This window comes from Benincasa hispida, chromosome 9, assembly GCF_009727055.1.
Source record: "Benincasa hispida cultivar B227 chromosome 9, ASM972705v1, whole genome shotgun sequence".
NCBI lineage: Eukaryota > Viridiplantae > Streptophyta > Magnoliopsida > Cucurbitales > Cucurbitaceae > Benincasa > Benincasa hispida.
In genome coordinates, this window is record NC_052357.1 from 85,758,884 (window position 1) to 85,781,234 (window position 22,351).

Below are 22,351 nucleotides of genomic sequence, written 5' to 3' on the forward strand. Positions count from 1 at the left end.
ATCAAGACTTGGATCGAGTTTTGGACCGGATCGAGCTCTTCACAGTGGGGATCGAGGATCGAGTTCTAGACCGGATCAAGACTTGGATCGAGTTTGAATGGTTGAACATCAACACTAGAACGAAGTTGCACACATAAACGTTCAAATCTGAGTAGAACACACAATCTGGTCGAGGACGAAAGTACGTGCGATTGGACAAAGGACAGGAAAGCTTTGGATTTGTGCATATGGCAGAGTAGTGTAGGATTTGGGCTCTGATACCATGTGGAAATAATATTTGAATGAATAATTTATATATATTAACTTGAGATTTACATATAGAAATGATGATAACCTAATTATAGCCTAAATATATGCATAAACGCTTAAATATCTCAAATATCTCAGACTTAAGATTTATATGATTTATTGATAATATAAAGTAAAATTGAACATTAAAGTATATTTTAACCTTATAAACACATTCAAACATATGGCCGTACTGAAGTACATGAAATTCAATCTGTCCAGCGAAATCCATTTTTTTAAGTGGTACGTCCAGCTGTCAAATATATTAATGAAACAATAGTTTTTTTTATTTTTATTTTTTTATTTTTTTTTCTTTCTTTCCATACACATAATTGAATTTTTTTAATAATTGTTTTAAATAGTAAAATTATTAAAAATATTTTTAATATAATAAAATTTTATTATCTATGAGTAATATACACTTATCTATCACAAATAAACAGTAACCATTTTGTTATATTATACATAAGTTGGTTTATTTTTCTATATTTAAACAAGTTCAAAATTTTAATACATGAAATAAAAATTGAGAAATTAAAATATTGAGGATCATATTAAGAATTTTCTAAAAGTTTAGACATCATATGATAAATTTAGACAAGAAATAGAAATGTATTTAAACAACCAATTTTACAGTTTACCTTTGCTCTCGGTCAATCATAATTTTTTAAAAAGAGTTATGAAAGTAAAAATAAATGGTTTCTAATTTGAACATATTTTAACTAGCTAAACTATTATATATATTTTTTAACCAAAATATCAAATGTTTAAATTTGTTGTTAAAAGAAAAAGCAACACAAAACAAAAGAAGACACACAGTAGTCTTCAAATTAGTATTTTTTTTTTTTTTTTTTTCCTTTTGTCTACTTTAAATTTTAGCCCAAGTCTTATTGGAAATAAGTAGATGTAAGTTACTCAAAGTGGTATTAGAGCCTATGACTTCTTATGGGATGTTTGATGCATGACCTTAATAAAGTTTGAGTGTCCCTAAAGGAATAAATTACAAAAACTTGAACTTATGTAGCTTTCATTGGAGCGTAAATGTATGGCTAATTTTAGAAGTAAAAGTGTTAACATCTACTTAATTTAGTAATATCATTGACATATATTGCTTTAGTTAAGGTCAGAGATTCAAATCTTCGATACCAATTTCATTATTTTTTTTTTAAAAAAGTAAAAGCATGAGTTTTATGGGTTGTAAAATTGACAAACAAGAAATAATTTAAGGTAGTATGTGTCTAGGAATACAATTGAAATTTATAAGAATAAACATGTCAACTAAAAGTGAAAATAAAATTCTAATAATTTGGTAGAATTTTTTGTATTTCCTTATCTTAGATGATATTTTTACTCTTAAATTTTCATCAAATTTACTAAATATTATGATATGTAACTTTGTAGGTTTATCATCAACCAATTTTAGCATCCACCTATATTGATGAACTAAATTGAAAAACATTAACAAATAAGGGACTAGGTTAAAAGTTTGTGGACAAGAGAGACCAATTTGAGAAAAATACTCCAACATTAGCAACTAAAACATATCTTTAGAAAAAAGGGAAAAAAACATTATCTTCCTTTGATTATAATCTTTCCTCTTCTAACATTATTTATACATGTTGGTTGCTGGAAGTTGAATGTCGATGCAACCTGGTCTAAAGTTAAAGGTTCGAAGCGAATTCGGGTGAATTTTTCATGATCATGATGATCGGTCAATCCTAGGGGCTTCAAGAATATTAACAAGGATTGGAGTATCAGTATATTGGAAATTGAAGCTATTTCAGAAAGTCTTGCTCCAGTCAAGCACGAGTGATCTAGAACCAATCCATTGTTAGAGGTAGAGTCTGATGCTTTGGAAGTGATCAATATGTTGAATAGAAAGAAAAACTCTTCAGCTGAGATCAAAGTTCTCATAGAAGATATTATTTTTGTTGCAAACTCTATTAATATCTCTACCTTTTGTCACATCCCTCTAGAGGAGAACAAAACTGCTCACGCTATTGCAACTTTGGCATCTTTTCAGAGTTGTTCTTTGTTTTGGAAAGATGTCTTTTCTGATTGTATTCTCCCCCATATTTATGATGAGGATGTGAGGGAGTAGATGGATGTGGTTGTCTTGGTTTCTTTCGTCTAAAAAATAATAATAGTTGACTTGATTAAAAAAAAAAAAATCAAAATTAAGAAGTGTGTGGCATTGTATTTGGAATTGGAAGTTACAATGATAAGTTGATGACAGAAGAATGGCAGGTTTGTTGCATCAAAATGACTTTGTTTTTTATTGTGGGATTTGATATTGAGTTTATACTTTATGTGCACAGTATGGAAATTAAGTAGAATAACAGATAAGGAAAGAAAGGAATTTTCACAACAAAATAAGAAGACAGAGGCTGTAGCAGATAAGAGGGTACAATGATTTTAAAGCCACAATCATAAACTTCTACATTTTCAAAAGTGTTCCAAAACCCCCCCAAAAAAAAGCCTTAAAAAGCTAAACCAAAAAGTAGCTGCCTTTATACAACACCATTGCTGGTGAGATGATGTGCTTTTCAAAGTAAGAAATGACCTTTTTTGGTGAACTTTACAATAAAGTTCCTCCAAAATCTTGGGCCCTCACTCTAATTCCTATCTCCCAATACAGCCTTTATCTTCTGAGAGATTAAAGACAATAATGTTTAAGTTATATTTGCTAGATTAAATTGGGTAAATTAGATTTTATTTTATTTAACTTAGACTAGTATTATAAGAAAAAGAGTATCTTCTTATTATTAAAAACGGAGTTTAAAATAACACCGTCGATCAAACACATATCTCCTTACGACATATATATAGTGTTAGAAAATTAGACCTATCTCCCGATACCATAGACAATAAATCGGGATAAACATATACTTCTGATGGCTATAAAAACAGCATCAACAATTATATACAACTCTTGACACGTTTTTTATTGAATCGATGGCAATATGGCAATTTTCTTTCTAAACTATATCTTCTAATGGGTTGATTACAAATGATTGTGAGAGACAATATCGTCTGACGATTTCTGTGAAACGTCGGAAATAACCTTTTCAAACTATAGATTAGTTTTCTCCCTATTAGGTTTTAAATTTGTACCTCATTAATACTCTTCCAAAGTTTACTTACCATCATAAATTACTACCTCTTCTCATGGGTTGTAGATTTAAATATTTTTCCATACATTTGTTAATATTTAGTGAAAAAAAGTGTTTAAATTGAAAATATTTGGTAATTCTTGAAGACTTTCAAAAAAAAAAAAAAAAAAATTTAACTTTGTCGATAATGGTTAAAATGTTCGATGTTGATAGAAATGTTAAGGTCTAAATTTTATAAAAGGTTGATAAATATTTTTGAAAAACTTAAAAAAAAAATTAAAACATAAAATCTAAATTAATAAATAAAGGGCATTTTACACTTTTTAAATGAGTTAAAATACTTGTTTTAATATTACTGTCCCATTAGGCTACATTTTATTGTTATTACTTTTTAATGTTTTATCAATTTTACATAGTATAATGAAAATCGATGAAAATATTAAGATATTAATGAAAATATAATATTTTAAGCATCCAATTGCAAAGAATTTCATTTTACAATGCTTCAATTATACCTTAGAACAGAAATCATTATTTTTTAATACAGTCGGCTGCGAGCTTTGTCTCAATAAATCAAGAACAAGAGTAAAAGAAAATAAAAGGAAAATTTTCATTACAATTCAAACAAAAGAGAGGTATATTACTTTCACGTTAGAAAAAATATTTATATTTTATTTATAAAGTATTTATAACCATAGGAAAAAACAAGTACTTTTAAATTGGCAGCTAAATCCAAGGGCATTCAATACATACAACCAAATAAATCCCATTTATTTCTATTTCTTCTGTTTTTTACCTATTTCAAAATAAAACAAGGACAATACTTTAATTACAAAGTTGGATGAGCTTTTAACCTGAACCCCACATGAAATTCACTTCTTATTTTCATTTTTTTAAAATTTTTTTGAAGTTAGTCCATTATCAAAATTGGTAATTTTTCATACAATAATGAATACATTTCAAAATTCATAGTAAAAATACTAATAGATAATTAAAAAAAAAAAAGGTTTCTGAAAAAATTTACAACAATCTAGCCGTGGAGACTAAATTTTAGATTTAGTAGATGAACTAAAATTTACTTTATTTAAATTTAATATTATCATTTATGTGACCCATGTGCATTATTTGCTATTTTATCTTTTAAACATATTGTTTTGTTAGGTCAATTAAGTAGAAAAATAATGGAAAATTGCATTGTATAACAAATACATTTTAAGAAACCAAAGTCATGACTTCAACTTTCTTGTAATTACAAGTGTAGCAATCACATAGCAATCATATACAAATCAGATAATAATCACGTAACAATCACATAGAAATCAGATAGTGTGCCTTGGATGATCCATATCTCAGGGTTAGGCGCTGATGAGCACATTGAACTATCCATGTGACTGAGAGCCCTCACAGCCCAGGCACAATGACGCAATTATCAGGGGCGCGCTCTACCACTAAGCTAATAGCCCGATATTAGACATATTTTAGATTTAAATATAAACAAACCAAATCCTATTTCTTAATTCTAAATCATTTTAGATCCGATTTTTATTCCCTTCGATCAAAAGTACTATGTGAAATCTTCGTTTTTTTCCTCTTTCTCTATCCCTATCCCGCGGGTACAGTGTTTGAATCAATAGAGAACCTTTTCTTCTGTATCTGTATGAATCGATATTATTACATTCCAATTCCTTTCCGATACCTCCTAAGGAAAATTCCGAATTGGATCCAAAATTCAATTTTCAGGCTGAAGTTTTTTGCCATGTTTGCAAAAAAAAAAAAAAAAAACCTAGGGACACACGCCCAATTTTTAGTTTATTTTTTTTATTAAAGTTGCAATTACCCCAAAAATAATTGAGATTGGTCATTTCTCTATTTCATTACGTAGTTCTTTTCTCTCCATCGACAAGCCTAATCAAGATAGGTTGCTCTAACTCATGTTATTGAGAAAATCATATAGTTCAAAGATCTTGACATTTATTATTTTATACAATGTTAATGTTTTACAGTATAATCATGAAGTTTCTTTAGTACAACAATTGTGAGGTGGGAGATTGAAGTTCTGATATCTTGTGACGGAGGTCATACTAATACCACTAAATCAAATTCACTCTAGAAAAATCGTGAAGTTAAAAACTTTCATAAAACCAAAACGATATTTTAACCGATTTTATAAAAATTAAGAATGAGATATTGTTAGTGTTTTGAAATGGTGGGGGGGAACTCGCACACAACACAAGTACAAGTACAAGTGTGGAAGTAAAAATGAATATAATATTTTAAAGAATCTGAGTAGGACCTTTCCACCTTATTTTTATGTATCAACTTTGCCCATTATTAGACATGCCAATCATTCATCACTGTCTACCATTTTTTTTCCCTTTAAATATGCACTAATTTTTTCGTCGACATGATCTTTTTCTTCAAACGTCGGTGAAAATATAATATATATATATATATATATTCTTTTTAACCTTTTTTAAGTTTTCTTGAATTAGATATTTAAAGAACCAATTTAAAACAACTCGTATAGATATTAAGTTTCTTTGATTTGTCTAATCAACACCAATTTTCTTAGTTATTAAATAGGATTAAAAACTTCAAGTTAAAGGATCGAATCCCATAAAATTTCATGTGGTTCCCAAATCCAAATCTCTCCTCAAATTCACCAAAACGATGAGTTGGTAAATACAAAAAGAGCATGTATTAAAAAGAATACTACTTTTCAATCAATGGGGCACATGTTAAAAAGAAAACTAATATGAATTGTGAAAAAAAAAAATCAACACAATTTTCATATCTACAAATTTGATAATGCACATGTTTTCTTTCTTTTTTATTATTGGTTGTCTTCAAAAGATTATCAAACGAGGCAAATGATTTATAATTACTTCGAAGTGTTAAAATTTGAACATTGATTAAAAAAATAGACATCAATATTCTACTAATTTTCATCCAATCGATTTTAAATCCATAGATGCATCATGGAACAAATATCTAAATAAATGTGAGATCGAATGGGTTACTCGTGATTCTTAGGGATCTCCTATTTGTGTTGGGTATCAACTTGTTAGATGAAGTTGGCCGATTGGAGAGTTGAAAGGAAAAACCAGGGTTTGAGGCTAATTCAAAATGCTAGCAGCAGATTCAATCCTCCTTTTATTTATTAAACTCAACACTATGAAAATCATCAATTCTCTCAAGAATTGAAGAGAACTCTCTAGAGCATCGTAGTGTCAATCATTGATGAAGCTCTATTGTCGAAGGTTTTTCCTTCTCGATATGTCACAAAATCTGCAACAATGTGGCTCACTCGCTTGCTAAAACACGTGTTATCAAAATTTTGTCTTAGAAGATAATACTATTTTTTGAACCGATATTTTTTTAATAAAAATGGTTGATAACCACCTAAATTGATTATCCTCTACTCTTAATGAAAATGGTTGTTGTAATTATATACCTAACTTTGGTTAGTTTTTATGAATTGAACATTTTAAGAAAACTCACCAATCTGTCCTTGTAGACTTGTAGTTGGTAGTTCCTTTTATCTTACTAGATTTTAAAAATGCGTTTTTTATGCAATAATTTCAAAATATGGTCTATATGCAATTGATATATATGAACCAATAAATTTGATTGATTGATTAAATATATATGATACCAACTCAATAATAATGAGGGATTTGATGAACATCTTACCAAGCTTAAAAAAAAAGCATTATATTGGATTTGTATGAAGAGTATTGATTTATTCAATTCATTGGTGTTGCAAAGGACACCGACAAAAGGAGACCCACTCCATCAAAAAGCTTGCTCTCCTACAATTTTAGGGTTTTTTTTTTTAAAAAAAGAAAAAGAAAGAAACAAAAGGACAAACTATTTTTATTATTTGGGCAAAAAATAAAAATTGTCTTGAGATTTATAAATGAGTTCCAATTGATTTTCTTATTTCAATCATTGAGATGTTGAAAGTTATTAGTAGTATTACAATTCAATTACAAGTATATAGAGGTGGGAATTTTAATTTTATATATCAAATTCAAATACATCAAGTTCAGATCTCTTATTTAGATCCTTAATTAACGTAAAGATATTAGTTGCAATTGTCATAAATGGTTGATGAAGCTCGGTTGGACTACTCACTTCCTATTGTGGACCCACGTACAATGGCAATGCTATAGGGAAGCCCGTAATCGAGATAAGATGGCACCAATTGCAGACTATATTTCGATCAGGATTACTACATGACAAGCCGAGTGAGATCCACTCCCCTTGAAAAGGGAGAAGCTGCATGCGGAAGCTTCCGTAAAACGGAAGGATCGGACTTGCGCGGAGGCACATAAAGACATGGAGTGGTGACCCCTATAAGCTTTCTATTCCTACGCACGCTAAACTCCTTGAACGTCAAGATCCATGCAATAGGATGATACCTCGGTTACAAGGATCTTGACAATGGAAGAGACTAATTTTGTTTTATTACCCTAGATGTGGAGAGATTTTTTTTTTTTTTTAAAAACAAACATACAAAATGAACTAACCAAAATTAGATAAACAAAAATTTCACTTAGAAATCTGGCGGATCCAATCAGGAATTTTCAATCGAAGTATTTGGCAATCGATTTTGTGAACGATGGAAAATCCTGCACATTCTCACACTCTTACCGATCTCAAGAATCTCCTCCACAAGAGATCTAATAGCAGTCAAATTGAGCTCTCCGCCTTCAACAATCGCATTGCTGTCAAACTTCATACTCTACTGTGATCGAGCATCCACCTAGCCCCTGAGGGGTAATCACTGTCAATCCTTCCGTTATCGCCCAAACCTCTGTCAACAACAAGTCAAACTCCATACGGACATGTCGACAACCTGCATCACACAAATTCCCTTCATAGCCCCTCGAAGGCCATCAAAGAAAGGAGATAAGGAGGGGAGGAAGCCATCAAGGGGGTTCGCATCCTCCAAATGCACAACCTGCTATCGAGATCCAGCCGCGTCACTCCCCGAGCTTCCCTGCCCCTCAAACTTAGTAGCAAAACCATGGATGGAATCCACCAACATAGAAACACCCCCACTACAAAACAACACTTGATTACGAAGCGTCCAAAGTCGCCACAACACCACAAACAACAATGTAATATCTTTGGTACCATTATGCTCCTTCAACCATGTCAGCGATCCAACGAAGACCCAGGCTCTATGTCACACAAAATAGAAACGACATTAGGAGCAAATAGAAAGAGTCATACCTCTCTTACTTTCTTACACCGATGTCTTGGACTTACCCCACACACAACGAATTGAATATTAGATATTGAACATCGAATCTTTCATCTTAATTACCGCTACATTATGCTCAAATTGGCCTATTGACACAAACGTAAAATTGGAAGAACTAATTTAACCTCTATTTTTTTATATTAATTTTAATATTATTAGTTGTGTTTGTGTATACAAAGACAGCCAAATTTATTTTGAAACACCAAATAAAGAGCCACAAAATTCAAAGTTACGCGGGAAAATGATAATTGGAATGGTTTAGTGCAATTACGCCTCTGCTTCCGCTCTCAAACAATGTTCTTCAATGAATTTGCATTAATTGCAAACGGATGGTGAAGGGACTGCAAAATTTGTTAGGTCGTGCATGTGTCATTTTCCTCTTCAATCTAACGCTTTCGCTTTTAAGATTGCTTCAGGTAATACCAATTGCCCCATTGATTTACTCTCTGAAGAACAAGCAGGTATAATCGCCCTCTTTTTCTCATTTGTCCTGCAAAATCGTTCATCTACAATCGAATATGACAACCTTTCACTCTCCAACTGCAATTTCCTACTAATTAATTTTGTTTGAAGTTTGGAATTTTAGAACAAGAGCTTGCCAATTGTGCTTTGATGGGCCGTCGTATGGATGCGCATAAACTGTTCGACAAAATGCAAATCGATTTTGATATTGGAATTGCAGCTGGGGCTACTGTTGAAATGCCTCTGAGAAACAAGTAAACACTTCTGGCTACCTACTTTATTCATTATGTGGAGTTTTAATGATTCAAGTACACAAAACATTTAAAACCTCCTTGAAGAACTCAGCAGCCCCGATCCTTTTGGAATTCAAATAAGCAATAGTCTCATCCCAACTGCGATTAGAATAGGGTCCCCAATAATTAAATGCCTCCCATACTTGAAAAGATTATTGCTTTATTACTTAAGTTAATCATGGAGCATTAAAATATTTCTGCTTTGAAGTCTCTGTCACGTGGTTGTGAGTGCTTGCTTTGATTTTTTTTTTTTTTTTTTCCTTTTTCATTTTCTTTATTTCCCACAAGTCTTTTTTTTTTAGTCGAAAAGTGGCCATTTGTATCATGAAAGCATCCATTCCATGTGTAAGTGACAAAATAGCCAAAATTGCTTTTCATAAACAGAGATTTCATTATTAAATACTATTTTTCCAGCCAGAAGCTTGTTTTTAAAGAAATCAATTGTTTTTGACATATGCATTGAGGAGGTTGAAGGGACATCGGACATTGCATAAGAGACTTCATTTGTTATCAATTATCCTTGCTTGATGGATAAGGAAGAAAAAGTAGGTGGGGAGCACTCTCGAGCGGCATAAATTGATACTAAGTGAACATTTCGTTTTCTTTCCCTCTTTTCAAGTCAGCTCGAAAATGCAAATCTGTTACGATTCATATGAAGGACAAAGCTGAAAATGTTTATTTCTTTCTTGAAATGAAAGGGATTGTTATAATAAGCTTTGGTATTAGGTAAGTAATTAAGGACGAATGCCAATATTATACATATGATCGAACCAGGCAATTCTTGTGCACTTCTGCATTGGATCTTCCAAAAGGAGTAAAAATGTATTAGTTAGTTGGCAAGCATGTGAGTCTAGCAGCCTTTGCCGTCAAATTCATTCCCTATTAATATTTTATGCAATCACCTCTCAGCTGTGCTTCCAAAGTCACTAACAATCACACCCCACATGGGATTTGATTTATATTTAACCAATGAAATCTTAATTACTCTGGTTGTACTCTGCTTTTCAGGCTTAATTATATTTTGAAAGTCTATTCCCAAAAGAAAGAAAAGAGGGCAAGAAAGAAGGGATATAAAGGAGATGGGCTTCGAAAGAGAAGGCACACGTTGTTCCATGATGACGCAGACATGTTGTGGACCATAGGGAGGGATATGCAAGAGCTGCTTATGGTGCTATTTGTGGCACAGAGATGCACATAAACTTTCTGCAAAGGCATTTGTTTTACCCTTTCACTCGGTGAGTAAACTCTCTCTCTCTTTCTCTCTCTCTAAGATAAGCTTTTCAAGCGGTGGAAGATATGGTAAATTACTCCCGAGTCGGTAGAGACCCAGTTGTCTGTGGCTGTCACAAACAGTATCTTAAATAGATTTCCATGTGTCCGAGACTCCTCAGAATTTGCTATTCCAAAAATAAAGTTTCAATTCTTGTTTCTTCTCACTGATCGAGGAATGTCGAGATTGGGTGGTAAAACTTTGTATTAGTCTCTTTCGCCATGGAAGTTCTTAGGGGGGGTCTATGAAAAAAATGAAACGCTTTTCCGCTCAGAAAGGTCTGATCTCTATTTAAGGCTATTCAATACGCTATGATCCTTTCTTTGTCTCATTCGATGGGATTGTTTTGTTTGATATATTGATATTGAGAAGATAATTGAGTAGTGAATTGGGTTTGGTGTGATATCCGGCAGTTTTGAAGAGATGGATCGCAAAGGAAGGACAAGGCTGCAGTCTATGAGAGCATCTGCGAATCATGAAAAAGTAATCCCAGCCTTACTTCCAAGTCTAGTGTGTAGTTCTAAGTAGGTCGCTGTAGTTTCTAACCTTATTTATTGCTTGTTTTGAAAAACGGTTTCTCCTGTAGATGGGCGAAAGCCATGAAAAATGTAAACAAATTGACTTCTTCTATACAAAAATTTAAATCCCAGAACAAGCTCAAATTTCAGAGGTAGGCTGAATGGTTTATCCAACCGGAATTCTGCATCTCTGGGCATCTTAGATTGACGAAACTTACTTTCTTCTTCCCTGTCAAATTTCATTTTGTTTTTGTCAATCTCGCATTCTTGACCAAAATTTTCTGGGAAAGTGGCTTATTACCCTTTTTTCCTTTGCCTAGTTTGGGCTGATTCTGATACTCCAGCCTCCAGTTATCTCTTTTATTCTGCATCTGATTGAGTTCTAAATTTATATGATTTATTCTCCTTTTTATTCCTATACAAATTATGTCACCCATTCTGTTACCTCTGGCTAGAATAACTCTAGCGATACTACAGTAAAAGCTAAAAGTTTGAATTCTGAATTACCTTGAAGGGAAACGTGGATATGCTGGAGACGAATTTACCTGATGCAGCAAAAGCATCCACGAGCGGACGGGTTTCAAGCAGACAGAGAAAACTGGCTTTACAACAAGACGTATGAACGAAATTTAACGTAGTCTGATCCCAATGAAAATCGCCCATGACTTTCTTTTCATCATTTTATATTGGGTTTGACATCCTGAATTATCAGGTTGACAAGTTGAAGAAGAAGCTCAGACACGAAGAAAATGTAGGTCGAGCTTTGAAGAGAGCTTTCACCAGACCTCTAGGAGCTTTACCACGCCTCCCCCCTTTTCTTCCTCCCAATGTACGTATTTGAAATCCCTTAATTCCTTCATTCTTTATTGTTTCTTACTGCTCTGTTCATCATTGAAAACAATGGCAATCAAAATTCTTGCTAGTAGTCAGGAAAATAGATTTATTGAAATTGTAAACAGATGCTTGGTTGGTGAAACTGCCTCCGATCTCATACAAATAAAACCAGAATTCTAATGCAAGACCTTTTACTATTGTAGATGCTAGAACTTCTTGCTGAAGTTGCTGTTCTTGAAGAGGAGGTAGTGCGGCTTGAAGAGCAAGTTGTGCATTTCAGGCAGGATCTATATCAGGAAGCTGTCAACATTTCCTCCTCCAAGAAGACCATGGAGCTTTCCCCAAAAAACAATTCTAAGCAAGTTCAATCCAGACTTTCAGTTCAGAAAACTGGTAACAAATCGGCAACGATGATAAAGCCTTTTTTTTTTTTTTTTACATGAACTTGAAGCTATTGAATTAAGAACGTTGAATCAGCCTTTTGAACCTTTTTTTTTTCCTTTTCCTATTTTCTGTTTCAGATAATGTTCTGGGAAAGGAAAACGAATCCCGTATGAATTTGACAAGTAACAACAAGGGGTCCTCTCTCCAGAAAACCCACACGATAAAGACTCCAGTCAAGAAACCTCCAGTTCGTCACAAATCATCAGAGAAGCCAAATTCTCCAAAATTGAATGTGAGTTATCTTCAAAAATGTCGTGTCATATAGTTATCATTCATTTTCAGAATTGTTCTACACATTTTTTCCCTTCATATTTTCAGTTAGAAAACAGAGTGGCAAATCTAGAAAATGCTGAAGCAAGACAATTACGTGCTCCAGATGACAAGGCATCCGGTGATGATAGTCCAAACAATATTTCTGAAAATATTTTGAAATGCTTATCAAGCATTCTATTGAGAATGAGTTCAATCAAGAATAGAGTTGCTACTGAAAGTTTGCATCTATTCTCAATGGTAACTACAATACAAACTGAAGAAACGGATCTTCAGGACCCATATGATATAAGTTCAGAATTTGGAATGCGAGATATTGGTCCATACAAGAATGTGCGTACAGTCGAAGCTTGTTCAATTAATACAAAGCGGACAACAAACTCATTGTTTCTATTTCAAAGATTGAAGTAAGTTTTGTGCTACCGATAATTTTAGATCGCTTCATGCTTTGGTTTTTGAAATTAAATATTAAGCCTTGTCTCAATTCTTCTAAATTTCAGACTCCTCCTGGGAAAACTTGCTTCTGTCAACTTGCAACGTCTTACACATCAGGAGAAACTTGCCTTTTGGATCAACATCTATAACTCTTGCATGATAAATGTATGCAATATTTCTGTGAATTTTTGCTTAAGAGACCCTTCTAGTTAGTCATTTCTTTCCACATTCATAAGTCAATATTAGTCATCTCATCTCTGTGAGTGTCTATTTCTTTTTTTTTTCTTTTTTTTTTTTTTTTTGGCATTCTTTCCTCTAATTTCGTTGTCAAACATTTACGTGATTGAATTTCTGTAGGCATTCCTAGAACATGGAATACCAGAAAGTCCCGAGATGGTTGTTGCCTTGATGCAGAAGGTACAGATTATTAATTATCCTTCTGTTCTACTCCGCTCCCACTTTATACTCTATAGCTTTGTTCTTTTTTTCGTATTTTGGTAAACTAACTCTTAATAATATTGCATCCACCAGGCAACAATTAATGTGAGCGGGCACTTGCTAAATGCTATAACTATTGAGCATTTCATCTTGAGACTGCCTTACCATTCACAATATGTAAGCTGCTGATTTCAATAATATAATGTGATAACTTTGCAGTTGAAGTTAGAAAGTACATAATTCTGTGATTTAATTTGATCACAGGCTTTTTCAAAGAGCGCAAAATATGATGAGAAGACATTTAGAAGTATTTTTGGCTTAGAGTTATCAGAACCATTGGTTACGTTCGCACTATCATGTGGAAGCTGGTCTTCCCCTGCTGTAAGTTCTTGAACACATCAGCAGATTTCCCATCTTTACATCTCCTTTTGGTTCAAGTTTTTATCCGATGGCAAAAAATTGACTAAAATCTTAAATACCATTTCCCTTTTCTTCATATCAGAAGACAGTAATGGTTCTGGATTACATTACTCTTCAATTATTCTGCAATTCTCTTTCTAAAGATAGTTCCCAATAAATGAAAATCTTTTCATTAATTATATTGGCAAATCTCGTATCCTACTCGTTCCCTTCATCCAATTATTTTCAAGTTGTCTATATAAGATCTAAGAAACCCTGATGTTTTTCCATCCTCTAATTCACTTATAATTTTCATAAATTTTTGCTTAATGAAGGTGAGAGTATACACAGCATCCCAAGTAGAGAACGAGCTAGAATTAGCAAAAAGAGAGTATTTACAAGCCGCAGTTGGAATTTCATCAGAGAAATTTGGAATCCCAAAGCTTTTGGATTGGTATTTGCTAGACTTTGCTAAAGACTTGGACTCCTTGGTTGACTGGGTCTGCCTTCAACTACCAAGTCAATTAGGAAAAGAAGCAATTAAGTTGATGGAGGGGAGAAGAAACCAGCCTCTTTCTCAGTTTGTTAAAGTAATACCTTATGAATTTAGTTTTAGATACCTTCTCTGCACATAACGGTCCATAATCCAGTTGATTTTTCCTTGTGAATGTTTTTTTTGGCAGTAATGGTTTAAGATTTAGTAGTAGTACACTGTATGATAGCTTTAAAGAATATAGATTCGATGTACAATAATATGTACATTGTTTGTAATAGTGCCTGATGGTGGCAGCATTCCTGCAGCGCTGGGTGAGAAATTAAACACCATATTTTAACAACTGTTTGCGATTTATTGGAAGACTCACCAGACTTCCGCTTTCTTTTTGTTGTTTTTTAATCGATTAAGACATATCTACAATCAAGAGATTGGGACTTTGAGCAGTGATCTGAAGAAAAAAAAGTTAAATACAAAAGAAAAATTTTGAAGTAATAAATTGTAATATTAATCTTGAGTCTAAATTTTATGATGATTTTAACATTTATATAAATTTGAGGAATTAATTTAGGGTATAATTATATATAGTTAATTTTAAATGATATATGCGCCAAAGAGGATAATATTTGGTTTTTTAAATAATACTTGGTCTTGTATATTGTTTTTAAAAGAACATAGTTATGAAGATGAAAGAATGAATAAGGTGTGTGTGTGTGTGTGTGATTGATGTTGACTTATGCCAGATGGCGTTGATTTGATGGTTTTAAGCATTAAAAAAAGGAGTGCCAACTGTATTTGGCTGTAACGCAAAGAAGGTTTTGCTGAAGATGGAATGAAAACAATAACATAATATTACTCATTTAATCGACCTGCCAACTCAGACCACAGGTCATCACTCCACAGTGAAAGAGGAAATCACATGTGGCCTTCAGACTATGAAATTATGTCTTCAGGACTTCCTCACAGACCGATGCTTAAACTCCAAACTTTGTGGGACACAGTTTTATCATTATTATTTTTTTCCTTTTCAATATATATATATATATAATACTAGTACTTGAACTATGATCTAGTTTAGAAACAAAATAAGGTATGAAGTAAAAGCTTTGATAGTTCAAATATATGTCGTTAATATTTCAACTAATTGAGTTATATTTAAATTAGTATAAAATATGATATTAAAATACACTCGCTTGTACTCCTAATTCATTCTATCCAGAAGAAATCTCAATGCCAGTGATGTGGGTTTTGAAATATGATGTGGTAACATTTTGCAAGTGTGTTATTTTAGTAGGGTAAGATACAAGTAAAGTACTCAACCTATAAGCTGTCTTTGTAAGTGTCTAATAAATCCTTTAACCTATACCAAAAACTTCAAAATTTTGGAAAAGGTTGATACTGAACACCACTTGTACATAATGGAAGAATTCATGGAAGGAATCTAAACTAGTCATCCCCACTAAAGAGATATAGATTAAATATCCAATCACAAAGCTGGAAGATTCAAAGTTTTGGTATGTTGAAAGGAATGGTAGCTGAGGAAGAGGTTTCAATTTTGTCTTAATCTGAAGAAATTAGATTCTAATCAAGTAGAGTGGTCCTTGCAATCCTCTTTACCTAAAATGGGCAAACCTCACCCACCACACACAATGGACACCCATATTGAAGGGCAACAACAAACTGCTTAGTGTGATCACTACACAGTTCAAATAAAAGTTAAAAGCATGAGAGTGACCACTCATATTCTTTCCAAGTCAATTTCTTTCCCATCTCCCTCACCCGTGAGAGGTAAAACATCGATATTATTAAACACGACACTGCAGGTAAAAAGTGTTAACAATTTATAGATCTCGTTTGATAATAGTTTGGGATTAAACTTGTCTACTTGAGCTTTAATCAACAAGGTGCCCATCTTGAATTCTTCTTGGGGAGTTTTGTTGTTCTCATCTATTTAAATTTTTTGAAATTAGGTTTATCCGTACAGAGTTCAAAAGATGAGAAAAATGGTGAATAGTTTAATGTTTGAGGACGCAGTGTTTGATTTTGTTGTCTCTTGAGATTTGGCGAAGAACATTGAACATTGTATCCTTCAGAAGTCAAGCTATTAAACCACGACATGTGATTGGTCATCGTGAAAAATTACCGGCATTCCATTGGAGTAAAAGGAGTGGGAGAAAATCTACGTGCAAAACTTAAAAGTGGTTTTCAAGTAAAAATTTTGAACTTAAAATAAAACCGGTCGCATGAAGAGGAAAATTAAAATTATAACCCTTATAAGTTGACTTAATGCTAAATAAATGACATTAAATTTGATAAAGGATTAAGAGGAGATGAATTCAACTCATGGTAGTCATTTATCTATGATTTAATATCATACAAGTTTCTTTGACACCCAATGTTGAAGGATTAAGTGGGTTGTCCCGTGAGATTACGAGGTGCGTATAAATTGACTTGAACAAGCATGGATATCAAAAGAGAAAAATAGAAAATCTTTATGGTCAAATTACATTAAAGTAAAATAAGAACTATCGTTGAGGTAAATAGCCCTGTGAGAAGAAGAAAGTATTACAGGATTTCTTTCTTTAATAGTAAATTAGAACTCTTAAGCCTAAGCAAGCATAACTCAATTCGCATGTGAATGTGTTAACAAGTAATAACTAAAAGATCTGTAGTTCGAATCCCCCTATCCCTATTGAATCCCCTGCCTTCTGTTGTACTAAAAAATAATAACAATAAATTAGAGAATTCTTAGTTGAACACCATCATTTCATACTTATATACTTACTAAAATAAACATGACTTGTAACGGCCCGACTCCCTAGGACTTAAACTAGATCTTTACTATAGACATGCATGCATTTAAGATCGACACTTTTCCATGATTTGGTCAAAACCAACTAAATACCATGAAATAAATAACTTTAATAAAAGTAAATAACTTAAATTTCTTTTAACAGGGTACCTAATAGCTCATAGAAATGCAAGCTTTTGTGGCCTTTTACTTAGAATTATGAGGGCTAAAAAGCAGAATATGCGTTGATAATACTAAGAATTCATGTGAAAAGTGAACTTCCATCAATCAGCGCCAAAAATCCTCACTAACCCTATATCATGCGTTTTTTCGGGTCAGAGTGTTCATTTTTGCAGATATTATAGAAATTGATCGCATGCGTCGATCCCAGACCGCCGCAAGGTTGAACACATGAGTTGATTAAGTTCGCCGCATGAGATGTTGCGTCCATAGATCGATAGAAGTCTGCTCGAAAGGTAGATGGAATGCGTTGGCACCTCAAGAGAAGCAAGCACGAATGCATACCTTGGGAGTATCAATAAGATAAGATGGTGTTGACATTACCCATACCGTGATAAAAGTGGCAGTGAGGCAGAACGCAATCATGAAGGCTATCGGCGTTTGAGCTTTATAAATAGCACCTTGGACCTTCACTTCAAAACATCCGAGTTTTCTGCCTTAAGGCAGATGCTTGTGATCACAGATGAGAGCATGAGCGAGATTTTTTTTTAGGATTCTTCACCCCCACAACCCATTTCGAATGACGACTGGAGTCTTCACCGGAGATAGAGCTCGAGAGAGACTTCTCCAACATTCATCCATGACACCACCAGCAGCCTTGACACAGAACATTTCACTTCTTCTCTGGTCTCTGTATTGTATTACATTTTAGCTTAAGATATTAAGACATTTTGTAATCAATGCATATCTTAATTCCTTCAACGTCATCTTCTTCGTCTTCTTTATCTTTATCATTGTTTACCTTCATCGTTTAGTTATCAAAGGCGATCGCATACTCAATCGTATAGCCTAGAGATAAGACACATGTAGCAACCCACCAAGAGGTGCGTTGTGCGAGTATAGTGAGTTAATCCTCTTTGCTTGGTGTAAGGTTGTAGCAACACTTGTCTATGGGTTGTTGCAATGCTTTTCTATGAGCTAATTAGTCGCATCTAACTGCCTAAGAAGGTAAGAGGTGGAACGCACTAAAGCAGAGTATGCATTATTCCTAGAGATAGGCACGGTCTTATGCTCAACGAAATCATTCACTATAGAGATATAGGCATGCGGCTGGCCACCGAGAGGTGTGCGATGCGTTAGTATGGCGAGCTGGAATTTCTCGAGCGACTTAAGATAATAAACATTAATATGCATTAACAGTTGTTGCATATCTACCAATTTTCATCGCAAGTCTTCCATCGCTCAATTTATTTAGTTAGAAGTAGGAGTAGTGTGTAATCCATTAACTTCTTCTTTTCACTTTTATTCATCACCTCAAACACATTGCTTTACAAACATTGAGTTACAAGTCCCTAAGTTCGACCTCGGATCACCCGAGAAATTTACGTTCTCGTTATACTTGACAAGAAGGCAAGAAAACTTGTGATAGGAACACATGGTCATTACATACGAGATTAACGCATACTTTCCATTCCACCGCATGACCACCGACGCATGGATACGAACGCATAAGCACAAGACATGCATCATATATGTTTTCCAATTTTTAATCAACAGTACCCTTAATACCATAAAACAAAACTAGAAAATTTTCATAAAAAGTTTAAAAGCACAAATACCAGAACTTCAAGTTCAAACATCTAGACTAAAAATTTTAAAACATAAAATCCTGAAAACATGAGCGGAAGCATATGATTGGTCCCAGTGGCTTGATCAAGGATTCCACCTGTCATTCGCTGGTGTACTCTTATCTTTTTTGTGAAAAAGAAACATGAGAAAGAATGGGTATAAAATACTCAATAATTAACTCCACTACTGAAGTCAGAATAAGCATTTATGTCCAATAAATGCAATATGAACTATGACTCTATACTAGTGGGTCCTGTAAATTTCTCTTACTTGACTCACTCTTGCCTTTCTCCTAGACGCATGTCACTTTCACACACAATAAGCCCAATGTATATCTCTTTCACATACATTGAACCCTTTGGGTATGCATCACTTTCATACACCTCATGTCTTCTCTATGAATGTAGGGATGTGCACCTCTTTCATACATATAGTTATGTATACATTTCTTTTGTATACACAGAACCCACTTAGCATGTACCTTTTTCGTGCACCTCAAGCCTTTTTGGTTGTATCGAGATGTGCGCCTTTGTTATACACATGGTTATTTATACACCTCTTTCATATACACATAACCCATTGAGCGTGCACCTCTTTCGTACACCACAGTGCCCTCTAGGTATGTATCTCTTCCATACATACCAACCTAGTACATTTCTTTCATGTACTAGCGCCCTTGGACATGCACCACTTTGATGTAGTCAAATAGTGTGACAACACCTAAAATAATAAATCCAATATTGAAATTAATCTTTTGGGTCTAACTCCAATTAACCAATTAATTCAAAGGTCTTCCAATTTTACTTTACTGAAAATGTGGCTTGGTCCAAAATTAATTCCAAAACTCAATTCTATTGGCCAACTCGGATGGCTGGACTGACGCGTGGCAGCGTGAAGCGGCTGAGTAGAAGCAACGACGATCGACAACTATGATCGTGGCGGTGAGTGACTGAGGAAACTTCATATCTGGGATGAATGACACACACCGTGGGGTGAAGTTCTGGTGGTCCGGACTTCGACGACAGCTAGAGTGGTGAGACTTGCAACAATGATCAACGACCAGCGAATAGCGACGAACAACAATGGGGACTGGCAGCTAGGGCTGCTATTCTACTACAGTAAAGGGCCATTTCGTTTAAGGATTTCTAGATGTCTAGAAATAAAATGTCTGAGAATAGAATATCTAGAAATCAAAGATGACTATACTTGGTTGTGCATGGGAATGCAATTAGAATTGTGTGAACAAAAATTGTGTTTGTGTTTAGTTTATGAAATTAAACATCAAAATCTTATTATAATTGTAATAGATTAATAATTTAAAGAATAAATAATATACAATATATCAATAAAAAAAATAATTAATTATGAATCAATAATAATTTTAATTATAAATATTTGAAGATTATAATTATAACTATAAATATTTTTATAATTTTATAATTAAAATTAACCAGTTAATGCATTTAATGAACGTCATACTAATTATAATCTAACATTTAATCATTTTTATTATTAATTAAGTTCAACATTAATAATTTTACTTTTAATTAATTAATATAAGAAAAATATATTTAAATGGACAATATATTATATAAAAGGTGAGAAAATGAAATTAAAAATACGATATATTAATAACAAATACTAAAAAGTATTTTGTAAATATGATATGTTAATAATAAACGGAGTAATAAAAAATAATCACAATAAATAATTAACTTTTTATAAATAATCAGTGATGATTATATGTTCTTAATGAATTATCAAATTAAAAATAATCTCCATAAATTACTTGATTATTAAAAAATATAAAACAATAAATTATTATTATTGAAAATAAAGTTTAGTATTAAACTAAATTTAATTAACTCTAGTTTACTAATTAAATATATTTAAGATATTATNAATAAATTAATAATTTAGGTAAAAAAATAATTGTATTCATTTAATAAATTTTTATTATAAAAATACGTCAAGTAAATATTTTAATATATCATTGATTTATTAAAATAAATATTTATATCATTTTATTAAATTAATATTAATTAATTAATTAATTAGTTAACTATATTCAAAGAGAAATCATATATAAAATGAAAAATAGGGAAAAAAGAAAACCCATAATTTTGGAAGAAATAGAAAACCTTGTATGGAAAATAAGAATGCCTAGAAATAACCCATTCTCAGACAAGAGGTGAAAACCGTGAACAAATTCCATGCAAAAACCTGCCAACCAAATGGTGCTTAAAAAACGTTGGGTCTCCGGGAAAAGAAATTTTCTTTTCTTTTTTCTTTTTTTTCCTTTTTCCTTTTCTTTTTTCTTTTTTTTTTTTTAACTCAACCCTCATATAAAAGAAATATACACAATAATTTAAAACCCTTTCTTTTTCCTTTTCATTTTCTAATTTCAAATCCACAATCTTTTTGGATTTAAAATCTCAAAACCTTTTTGAAAAATAAATTTTAAACTAATTATCTCAATTCAATTTATTTAATTCTAATTATCTTCTTCAAATTTAATTTTTTTTTTTTTTTTTTAAAAAAAAACCAAAACTCCCAATTTTAATTAAATTTTTCGAATTAAATTAAAATGGAAGTAAATCCCAGATTCTCCCTTTTAACTTAAAACTTAAAATTCAAAATTCTTCCCTCAAAAATTTAAAACTGAAGTTTTCCTTTCTTAATAATTCAATTTAATCCTAAAATTCAAAATAATTCTCAAACATTACAAAATAACCAAATTTAAATTTCATACAAATTTGAGATGTCACTTGAATTCAATTTCATGACTTTTAATTCATTTTCTTATATAGTCTTGAACATTCCTCCATGTTCATTTTGATTTAAAATTTTTAGTACGTCAAATAATCTTATTGCCCTAAAAAGGGATTTTGACTCAAGAACAAAGATCGAGATTTTAAAAGCCCTAAAACTTGGTCTATGAAATCTAAAGTTAGCCTTAGGAAGTACACAGATTTGTGTAATCAATGTTTGGATATTGTATATAAGAACAGTTTATAGAAACTTAAGTTTGTATAACTTGCATTAATATATCAAGTTATACGTAGTATAAAATGCAAGTTTCATATAGCCCATCAATTATACAAACTTAGAAACCAAACACAGGCTTAAACTCTATGGCATAACACAAGCCTTAATGAACCAAATATGTCTAAACTTGCTGACTTTTATTGGTTTGACCGAAAGGGCCAAGAAGATGAAATT

At 32.5% G+C, this 22,351-nt stretch overlaps 2 protein-coding genes across 6 annotated transcripts; both read left to right on the forward strand.

The window, feature by feature from the left end:
- The first annotated feature begins 7,446 nt into the window (after positions 1-7,446).
- Positions 7,447-10,660, forward strand: LOC120087065. 2 transcript variants are annotated; one of them, XM_039043913.1, is made up of 3 exons: positions 7,447-9,134; positions 9,247-9,389; positions 10,437-10,660. In XM_039043913.1, exons 1-3 carry the CDS (start codon positions 9,003-9,005, stop codon positions 10,624-10,626), a joined length of 465 nt encoding a protein of 154 aa, XP_038899841.1. In that variant the 5' UTR covers positions 7,447-9,002; the 3' UTR covers positions 10,627-10,660. The 2 variants fall into 2 exon arrangements, with proteins under 2 accessions (XP_038899841.1, XP_038899842.1); XM_039043914.1 differs by having other exon boundaries at positions 7,452-9,134; positions 9,260-9,389.
- LOC120087064 lies at positions 10,525-14,898 on the forward strand. 4 transcript variants are annotated; one of them, XM_039043909.1, is made up of 12 exons: positions 10,670-10,976; positions 11,112-11,181; positions 11,731-11,832; positions 11,929-12,045; positions 12,254-12,443; positions 12,572-12,726; positions 12,813-13,171; positions 13,265-13,364; positions 13,557-13,616; positions 13,731-13,814; positions 13,902-14,018; positions 14,372-14,898. In XM_039043909.1, the coding sequence occupies exons 2-12, from the start codon at positions 11,122-11,124 to the stop codon at positions 14,669-14,671; spliced, it is 1,644 nt and encodes a 547-aa protein (XP_038899837.1). In that variant the 5' UTR covers positions 10,670-10,976; positions 11,112-11,121; the 3' UTR covers positions 14,672-14,898. The 4 variants fall into 4 exon arrangements, with proteins under 4 accessions (XP_038899838.1, XP_038899837.1, XP_038899839.1 ...); XM_039043910.1 differs by lacking the exons at positions 10,670-10,976; positions 11,112-11,181 and adding an exon at positions 10,525-10,663 and having other exon boundaries at positions 14,372-14,892; XM_039043911.1 differs by lacking the exons at positions 10,670-10,976; positions 11,112-11,181 and adding an exon at positions 11,195-11,222.
- Positions 14,899-22,351: the final 7,453 nt, after the last annotated feature.